Source organism: Plectropomus leopardus, chromosome 22, assembly GCF_008729295.1.
Source record: "Plectropomus leopardus isolate mb chromosome 22, YSFRI_Pleo_2.0, whole genome shotgun sequence".
NCBI classification, from domain to species: domain Eukaryota; kingdom Metazoa; phylum Chordata; class Actinopteri; order Perciformes; family Serranidae; genus Plectropomus; species Plectropomus leopardus.
In genome coordinates, this window is record NC_056484.1 from 19,560,498 (window position 1) to 19,571,231 (window position 10,734).

The 10,734-nt window shown below is 38.0% G+C and overlaps 1 protein-coding gene across 1 annotated transcript in view; it reads right to left on the bottom strand.

Moving 5' to 3' along the window:
• The window catches only part of slc38a4 (solute carrier family 38 member 4), a 28,863-nt gene extending 18,623 nt beyond the window's left edge, over positions 1 to 10,240 (bottom strand). Inside the window, exons 1-4 of the mRNA XM_042511029.1 lie at positions 10,116 to 10,240; positions 5,510 to 5,753; positions 2,320 to 2,416; positions 1,668 to 1,783 (exon numbers count right to left, since the gene is read on the bottom strand). Coding sequence (XP_042366963.1) covers positions 1,668 to 1,783; positions 2,320 to 2,416; positions 5,510 to 5,634 — 338 coding nt within the window. The 5' untranslated portion in view covers positions 5,635 to 5,753; positions 10,116 to 10,240. The remainder of the gene's footprint in view (positions 1 to 1,667; positions 1,784 to 2,319; positions 2,417 to 5,509; positions 5,754 to 10,115) is intronic.
• Between the last annotated feature and the right edge of the window lie 494 nt (positions 10,241 to 10,734).

Genomic DNA, 10,734 nt, shown 5'->3' on the forward strand with positions numbered 1-10,734 from the left:
CTTCAGAGAAGTGCTCTCTTGTTCCCTGATGCATCCCCTGATCATTAGGTGGTCACGCAGCACGGGCATGGATAATATACAGAGGGGGGCTGAGGGGTGTCTGATGTTGAAGGGCACCCATGATTGCTAATAGTGCACATGCATCGGCCAGACAGCACTGGGTGAAAGATGGCCGTGGTACTGAGGGTTTAGGGTGCAGAAGGTCAAACATTTCTGTGTGGCAGAGCTGCTCTACACTATGTTCCACATGGTAATGTGATGATCTGGTCATTTATATTTTTACAAGAGTTCATTCTGTCCAACACATATACTTGACTCTGGTGATCCCTTGACGTCTCCTGCCACCAGCAGGAGGACATTTGTTGTCTAGAATGAAATGTTTCACCAACTGTTTTATTAAATTTAGTAGGCTACACACATCCATGACCCTGTCAGGATAAAAAAAACTTTATTCCAGCCCATGACTTTGCATCTAGCGCCATCATCAGGTTCAACTTTTAATTTTTTTCATTACTTTAATTTAAGTCTAAATACCTGCAAAATGAATAACATACCTGTCCGTCTACACTGTACTATAGCAAATGTTAGCGGTTTTGCATTAATGGCAACGCTGAGTTGCCATTAATGCACGAAAACACGAGTTGGCAGTGGGGTTTCTGTGCCACTGTGTCAAAGTTTCTGTGCAGTTAAGTTTAATTGATTAAATAATTACACCAAAAACACATATAAAAATTGCTCAATAGTGAGAATATTACACAAAATACAAAAAATAGGTCAATTACAACTCACAAGGTTGACAATTTACAACCCAATACAACATGCTAACTTTATTAGCATAAACCTACAACATTTTACACAGCATAAATTCATAAGCCTTTCACATTTCTAATTGCATAAATTAGCCTCGCAGCTGGCAAACTTTGTTTCTAGTACTCACATGAGGCTATAGGATAAATCACACTTAGCTGACTTAAGCATTTAGCTTGAAGCACTCTTGTAATTAAGCAGTCTACAGCATTGGAGAGATGCAAGCATAGCTGTAGACTTTTTTTTAAAAACTGTAATTTTATACCAATCACTGATTAAATACAGTAACTGATTAGAGGTTGTAGACTTTTCGTTCTTGTTTTTTTTAACCTTATAGAACTCCAGAAAACAATCATATATTAATATTTTATAAGTAGTCTACAATTTGCAGAAATGCTAGTATACCTGTAACGTCTCAAGATGTAACAAAACTCAAGCAAACACTTATATGTGGTTAACATTTAGTGCCTTAGAAACTATATTTTACTGATGGCAGTAAACTGTACAGTAGATAATGACACTTGTTCAAGACATGGTGTTATGGCACCAATGAATCATTAGAGCACAGGAAACCGACATTCTTGTTTTGCTATTGGAAGTAAAAAGTCCTCACTCATCATGTAGCCTGATGTGTACCATCCCTCCCTACAAGATCCATCCATCAACATTTAACATGCCTGTTATTAAGATTAAACTAAACTAAACTAAAAACTGTGTTAGTAAACTACGCCTAAAGGTTATTTCAGCACCACTTTTCAAGAATTGGAAGTATAATAAACGACATGTTAAAAAAAAATTGAAAATAAATACAATACAGAAAATTGGAACATTTTGGATAAATTATATCAAAATCTACTTACGTAAAGAGCACAATTCCAGTGTTTGCCATGGCAAATGACAGGCCCAGGATACCGCTGCCCATAATGGCGTTGCTCAAGTTGAAGACAGACATCCCGAAGGAGGTGTGGCCAGGATGCTGCTCAGAGTGAAAGGAAAGATGTAAAACATTTGAAACTAGAGCAATGTAATTGTTGACATAGTAAAGACTGCTAACATTTGGCAATGTGCAGCAATACACACAAGACTTGAATGCCAATAGTAAATTCTTTATAAACAGCAAGCTGTAATTAAAGGAAAATTACGCCTCACGTTCTCATACACTGTCGGATGCCAGTTGCTAAGTGCATTTCCAGTAGTTATTAAGTTTTATTGACTTCTCCCATTTTCTCCTTTAACATGTAACTGCCAGCATTTCCCAGAATGCCTGTTTAGTCTAGTATGCTCTAAACAAAATTCAAAGTTGTGTTTGTACAAGAAATGTTTGTGTGCAAATATAAGTAGTACATTTTCTACAGTGTCATGTGATTGGTTGCAGAGCATATATTTTTGGTTTGAGAACATATTTTGAAACATGCTTCTGATAATCATTGTGGTCGCTCTTATAGTGACTAACAGGCTCCATCATGTTGCAGAGCTGCCTTTTAAATAATCAGGACGTAACTAACTACTTACATATTCTTCATGATATTCTTCGTATTTCTTCTTTTTCATCATCCCATTTGACAGGAACTTCTGGCTTTCTGCATCATCATTGTCATCCATAAACTGACTGCAGTGACAAACAAAAAACGTGAATTAAGGCATGCATACACTGTAGACAGTTAACTTTATTTTATGCCAGCTTTTATTTTACATTTGGTAAATCAAAATTTATAAAACTAGTTTGTGTATTTGTGGGCCCTTAACCCTTTAAGTTTTCTTCTGCTGCATTCAAATGCTTTTCACTAGCGTTTAAACCTCTGAAACCTGAGGAAACTGGTTTGATTTCTTTCAAAAACACAGAAAAAAAGAACAGCTTTTCAAGAAATGTCCCACAAACTGCAAAATAAATAAATAAATAAATATATTTTTAAAAAATAGTAAAAAGTGATACAGTGATATCATCATGAAATGGGGGAAAATATCCTGAAAACTATATTTATATTTCTCTCAGTTGTATATTTTTAATTATATTGCAGTTAAATACACAGTTTCTTGAGGTCAATTTATTTTATTAATTTATTTATTTTTTGCTTATTTACAGGTATTTTCTTGTATCTGTCTTTATTAATTTCCTGCTATTTTTTTGGGCAATTCCCTGTTAAGTTGCTTATCACCCTCCCATATTATGAAAAGAAATCAAGACAATTTGCTAAGGCAGCAAAGGGTTAAGCAACCCACATACTTGCTCCTATAGGAGGAGGTGTTTTGGGTGGAGAGGTGGGTGTGCTCTTTTCTGTGTGTTTGCTTTTCCAGGTGCCACCATCCCCTTGTCCTCAGCATGCAGAGAGTGACTCAGCAGACCTGAGCTTAATCTGCTCATTAGGAGCGAGCAGCATATAAGGGCTGGAGAAGCCGGACCTCAGAGCCAGTGTGGCAGTGTGTGTGTTGGGTTGCAGATGGAAGAAAGTGTTGCCGTGCACCAAAAGCATTGATTTTTGTTCCATTTTTTGAGGGTGTCAATCTTGTGGTTGAGTTGTTTATTTAAAAACCACTTCAACCTCATTTGTTAAACTTAGTGTTGCTTTCTTTGCTCTTAAATAAAGTAGATTTATGTTAACATGTTAAAAGACCATTTAAGACACTTTTATTTCTTTGTTTTTGCAAAAAATCACAAACTTTTGTTTTAACACCCATGCCCATTTCATCTTTATTGTTACTCCCCTCACCCCCTGAGCCTGATTAGGGGAATGCAACACCTGACATCCCACCATCAGCTGGAGTCTTTGTGTTGCCTTCAAGAGCCAACGGAAGATGTCAGTTTTAATCAGGTGACCTCTGTCAGTGCTGGTCATTTAATTTTGGGTGCTTAATTTTCTTGAAGTGCACAAACTCAAAACTTGCCACATCACAGCAGTCACCACTTGCTTGTCAATCAACACTGTTAGATCATTCTGAGCAGCCACCTAAAAGTCACACTGCCCGTCATTAACTTAATTAATTATTGACTTGCTGCATTGAAGTCAAAGCAGCTCTTTAACTTGATAAGTAATTAGTTTAATCTTACATTTGTCGGCTCCAAATACCCATTACTGATAAAAATACATGTATTAATGCTTGAGAGTGTTGCGCTTCTTAGTCTGTTGTCATGCCAAATGACTATTTCCACCTCCACAAAGACTATGCTTACATAATTAAACAGGTTACTGGGATAAGTCAGAATAAGGCAGGAATTTGAAGAATGTGAGTTCATGTGATGCAAAAACTTGATAATACCCAGGTTGGTAATAAGATTTTCACCCTACATGAAACCACTCACAATGTTAAGGACTGTGGATTATCTTAAGAAGCGGGGTCATGATATTTGGAAAGGGATATTTCTGTTGAGTTTTTCCAATTATTTATTTATTTATGTTTTCTTGCTATGAGCAGCCGAGCGCCATCTAGTTCCATTATGTTGGAGAGAAGATGGCCATCTCTACTGCCGATGTCATCAACACTCAGCACTCACACCAGAACATTCTAGACTGATAAATAGCACTACAGGAAGGAGGGAAAATATTCGACGTTGGGGTGAATTTGGCCTCTCACCTTTTAAAGCATTGACGGAAACATCGCTTCTATGCAAATTTACAAACAAAGCTGCTATGTCATAATGGCTGGTGGTAGTCATTTAGGGAATGAAAAAAAGGCATTATAGACCTTTTCGACTGCAGAAATTTTGACATGTAGGAAAAAAAATTACTCAGTTGTATTTGATAAGATTAGTGATAACTGCTGTACATGCTGGCTTGCTGGAATAGCTTACCAAGTAACTTAAAGCTACTGTAGGCAACTTTTATAAAAACTATCTTTTTGTCATATTTGCCAAAAATCCTGACAGAAGTACATGAGGTAGATATTCTGTAACACAATCAGGTCCCTCTGGCTCCTCCTAGTGCAATCAGAGCCGGGAGGAGTCTCATACAAATGTTGTGCAGCCCCCTCCCCTCAATATCTTCGCGAGCGGCTTCAGGGGGAGCTTTACAGACACAATGGCTGAAAAACAACCACATCAATGAAAAAAACAAACAAACTGCCCATTCCTTCTTTGCTAACAAAAGTGTACACAACTAGACAAGTAGACACAGAAAATGACATCAGCAAGCTTTTACTTTCACATAGGAAGACAGACAACGAAAAAAAATTAACAGGAAAGAATTAAACCAAGATAATACAAGAGTTAACATCATAGCGACTTTTCTGAGGGGGAGAGATAGGATCCAAAACTATGTACACTTTGTCGTGTACACTGCTGTTGGCAAGGGAGAGATGGACAGGTTTTCATTGCCAAGAGAACCTGATTTTTGTCACAGATTATTTGCCTTGTGTACTACTGTCAGCATTAAATAACAGTTTACGCATACAAGACAAAAAGTTACGTTATATAAGAGTTACCTACTAAAGCATTAAGACAGGAATTTGGAGAATGTGAGAAAATGTGACGGTGTAACCTGTTTACAGAAAAAACAAGGTCAATCAATCATAAGATCTGTACAGAAACAATTGTTTTACTATTGAAACCTGACTGGATCAAGTGGGTTATGGCATTCATAGGATCAGCACTTATAAATTATGAGAGGGCATAAATTAACAGAAATATAATAGGCAGCAATGTCAAAGGACTGGAGGTGCTTTGTCAGTTGGGGAAGGAAATAGAGAGCTCGGCATCACGGTTGCTAACCTGTCGATGGTGGCCTTCTCAGAGTCGATGGGCTCTGTGTAGCGGTCGTCCAGGCTGTCGGTGCTGTCATCATCAGCCTCTGTGGGGACTTTCCTAAGCTCCATACGGTCCACGGCTCCCGGCATGGTGGTTCAGAGTAGGGTGAGGGGCGGAGAAGTTGGGTTCTCAGAGTGTCTAGGTTTAGATTATACAAGGCGGTGCTGTGCGTCTTCCTCAACCTCAGCTAGATGCTTTTAGAAAAGACCTAAACAGAAAAAACCGAAACAGGAAACATTAGAGGAAGGTGGTTTTGAACATGTGTTTGACAATGGTTGCTACTTGCCGAAGGCTTGAAACTTAACACCACGCTCATGTTCACCACATGAATGGCCATTTTCAGCTGAATACAGGCCTGTAAGCGCATGTATTGTCTGATTTTATTGGCCTCAGCAGTGCCTTTTGGCCTTGGATGAAGAACGCTTAAATAGTGAAAAGGGGCCCTTTACCCTGCAAATCAGTCCGTCCCATTTCCTGGAACTGAGGGACTGTTTGTTATGTTACCTTGAAGGGGAAAGCTGGGGCGTGATGCAACCTTGGCGCCTCATAAAGCTTCACCAACACTAGCAGGGCTGATGTTAGCTTTCATGCTATTTTCATTTTTAAACCAGCTTGATTTGTAGTATAAAAGCTATATTGGTGAAAATGACTGATAGTAATATACATTATGTAATAAAATACTAAATGATGTCACTCTTCTGTCTTTACAAAGACATTACAATATTGATGTACACGGAGGTTGCCAGTGGGAGTTAAGTCAACAAACCTTGAAACCAGGTCAAAGATGCAATGAGTTCAAGAGGCCGCCACCATCAACAGGCCGCTTGTTCATGTTCGTGCTGCTTTGCTCAGCCTCACCCATTACCATTAAAGAAAAAAACTGGGGGGGACATTTTCCATCTGCAGTATTCATCATTAAGTTATGTAAGGGGAGCAAAGACAGTGAACAAAGCCTGTATGATTGTAAATGCTACCAACAGCCAAATTTTTTACAGAGCTGTCCTTCACTAACACAAAGGGCTCTTTGATTAGGTGGAGAGAAAGATCCCAAGTGCTACTCACTGACAAACAGGGAAAAACAAACTATAGAAACAAGTACACAATCAAGGAGGTGTCACATGAGAAAAGTGTAGCTTTGAAATTCTCTTTTGTGTAAAAGTATTTACAGCAGCAATTAGGTAGTGTCATTCCCTGAACTGGGAATCTAGCTCTTTAGTGGCTAAATGCTGCACTGTGTTTACGAGCTAATTGCTAACGTTGTCTGTCTGCCGCTTGGTGTAGAGAAGTTAACTACAATCGGTTTTCTGGTAAAACAAATGTCTGCTGCAGCCAAAAATGGCACTGCTAGAGTGGTGTGAGTGAATTAAAACAGTGGTGATGGTCGAAAAAAGAAAAGACACAAGAAACAAAGAGCCGAAAGACACAACAAAAGTAAAAGCGTAATATACATTTTTAATATAAATACAGCTTCCATTGAAAAAAGATCTCCATTGTTGATTAATCTGTTAATTATTTTCTCAATCGATTGATTAGTTGTTTGGTGCATAAATTATTAATTTTACAATATACCATTACTTACTTTGTGTAAGTGTAACATGTAACAATAAAAATGAATGCACTATTGTTAACTTCTCTATCCTATTTTGGACATTTCATACTTGTAAAGCCAACTGTCTTCATTCAATCTCACATTTTAAGTTGTTTCTAATGGAAGCTGAATGTAGAATCTTTAAAATTTGTGACATATAAGAAAACCATGTCAGTAGGAAATGTTGAAAAATATTGATCGGTGTTGGCAAAAGTCCATCTTCAAATGACTTCTTCAAGTGTCTTATTTTGCCTACAATTTAAAGATGTTCAATTTGCTATAGGACACGAAAAATACTCACGTTTAAGTAGCCATATCAAGAGAATTTTAACTTGTTTTCTTTAAAAACGTATCGAAACTGATTAAATGACTATCACATTTGTTGATGATTATGTTTCTAGTTGACAATTGATCGATTTTGTTAACTTATCGTTGGTTTTGTTCATAAAATCTTGATCTGAAAAGTAACTGTCAAATAAATGTTGTGGAGTAAAAACTACAATATCCCTATCAGAAATGTGGTGATGACGAAGTAGTATAAAAGGGAAGTAAGAGAAGTACCATTGCTACAAAATTGTAGTAGTACTTGGTTATTTTCCATCATCTGGTAAAACTACCAGTGGACGCTCGTTGAGCAACAGTTTCTACTAAGGGAAGTAGTGTTGCAGCAGGCTCTTTGCATGACAATGTGTTTACAGTCAACGTGCCACCATGCATCCACAGAAAGCTTTCCACTGAGAGACAAGGTTAACAGCTGAAAACAAAGTCAGGGGTGTTGAAAACTCTCCACCTTGACCCAACATGGCTGACGACTCAACTTTCTTTTAAACCAAGTTTAGTCTTTGACTGCTGTTTTCCCTGTGATCTTCCTGTTCGGAAGTAGACTGCTTTAAAACCAGAGATTAAGCGGCTACATTACCGTTAACAACCACATCACACAGGCCAGTACACCTAATCTCTCACTGTCGCTCTCCGCTGTGTGGCGAGAGAGAAACGGAGGACAAACTTCACTTTCCTTTGCCAAAAGGATTAACCTGTCTGACTTGGTTAACTTCACGCATTGCTGAGTTTCATGCTGCTGTTGTTACAACCATAGCATTATGGAGAGCACACGTTTGGCAGCGTGCCACTAAGGCCCGGCTCTGACGTGGAATCACATTTTTCACAGCTGAAACCGACTGCAATTCACACATAATGTGCAAAATACATCTTGAGTGGCCAATTATAAGTTATTCTCCTGCTCACATTTCAATGAATCCTCCCAAACAGAAGACACATTTGGCCTCACAGAGGACTGCTGAGGACCATTTGCATACTGGGTACAAAAAAACAAAAAATGCTAATGAACTGCTAACGACACTGCAGAGACGAGAGGTATCATGTTAATGTTGTATGCACACAAATGCATCCCTGATCACTTCTGAAAGTGGCCGAGTGTTTGGATTTCATTGTGTCCTCGGAGTGTTCTGGGATGACCTAACACTTGTGTTTACAGCTGTGTATTTTAATGCTAAGTGTGGCCCAGGCCACACACTGGCAAGGACATCAAGCTTCTACTGGTCTTTAATGATTACATAACTTCCCCAAGCTGGACGCTTCATTACAAAGCAAATCCCAAACAATGTCTGTCTGCCGTTTGGTGCCATGATATTAGCGGTCAGTGGGTTTTTTTCTGTTGAAAAGGGCTCTCTGCTGTGGACAAAAATGTTGCGAGTAGAGCCGTGAGAGTGAAGCCAAACAGTAGTTCTGATGGCCAAAAAAGCATAAAAAAAAACAGAGCTTAAACACGTAACAAAAGTAAGAAAAAAAACCCAACAAAAACACAAAAACTATGTTTTACAATGCAATGTAGACATACAACTTACGATTCATTTGTTTAATATTTTATTTTTATTTTTTCAACTTCACTATTTCTTTAACCCTTTAAAACCTGGACAGAAAAAGGCTCAGAGAAAAAAATAGAATAATCATAATTACAGATTTATATCATTTATAAGCACTTTTTGCATTGTTTGCCTTGTTTTTTGTTGTTTTTTCATACTTTCTTTTTGTCTGTCTTTTCCTTATTTTTTAAATATTCAATTTTTTTAAAACTAATTTTAGGGTAATTTTCTTGTACTTTTTTAGTACTTTGTTGCTCATTTTTTGGGCCATTTCTTCTTTTACTGTTCATTGCCTTCTTATCATGTTTTTGAATGAAATCAAGCCAATTTGCTCTGCTTTCAAAAGGTTAGGTGAAACCGTCTTACCTTTGAGTTTGTTGCTTAAGATTCTGTAACTGATTTTAAAGCAGAAGCCAACATGCAAACACATGCATCGTGGCTTGTGAAATTAGAAAACAGGAAGACACAAGCAAATCAACGAAACCTATCAGTGATCGCGCTTCCTTTTGACAGCAGCTTCACCTAGTAATCTAGAGCAGTAAAAGGACAACGAGCACAAACTAGACTTTGCTTTGAATTAGCAAGATTAAGAAAAAAACCCAATTCATTTTGCAAAAGACTTGCATTAACTTCATTGAATTTCATCTCAATCAGTGAAAACAGAAAAGCTGAAAAATAATGGAAAAGATTTGCTCTCGATTTCCAAACTATTGCAGAGTTTCCAAATAAAAGCTTTAAGAGTATATCTTAGATCCCTTCTTTGAAATGATCATTTTGATACTTTGTGTGTTCACTCTGGAAACACTTGCATTTAAGGAAAGTCTTGCATCAGCCACAACCTAAGAGCAAAATTCCTTCCAGCAATGTGCATTGCACCAACAGAGAGCCAATGTGTGTTCATCAAACACACCCTGCTACAGCAAGAGGAGTGAAGAAAAAAAACAACTTCTGTTCCAAAAAAACCCAACAATTTAGAGAAGAATTTCCATTCTTTGACAAAAAGCATACTGTCATTTTTGAAGACCCACATTTGAAAGTTGGACATATTTCATGCACAATACGACATAAGACATTTCTCAAGCAAAGCAGGCATACTCACTTAATCCAAAAAAAGTTCCTTAAAGAGGTTTCCGGATTGTTCTGTTACTTTCTTTTGTTATAAGTGTATTCTACAGACAAATGGCTGACAGTAGATGAGGGAAGAGCTGCAGCGATTTTGTAACTCAGGTGAGAAAACAGGCTTTTAAAAGAGAGTAGGGAGGGCCTGTGCAGACCAATGGGGACAGGGAGGGTTCACTCAGGGCCCTCCTTCTTTGAGCACCCTTGTAACTCCTCCAATACACACACACACACACACACACACACACACACACACACACACACACAAACACACACACACACACACATACATGTCTGCCTAAACAGAAATGAGCAAGAAAACCCATGGCAGAAATTTGGGACACCCCCAAATGTAGGAAAAAAGTAATAGAACTTTTATTTAAAAAATGAAGAAAAGGTGATATAAAAGAAAATATGTAAATAAACAGATACAGATGCAAATGAAAAACGACAAAACAACGGTAACATGGCCAAAACATTCGCCATCATCACACAGAAGATGCCAGACCACACCAGCGCTCTTAAATACCCACACTTGCTTCAAAATGGGATCACGTGGCGTGTCCCATGACCATCCACTTTTGAAATCATACATGCCA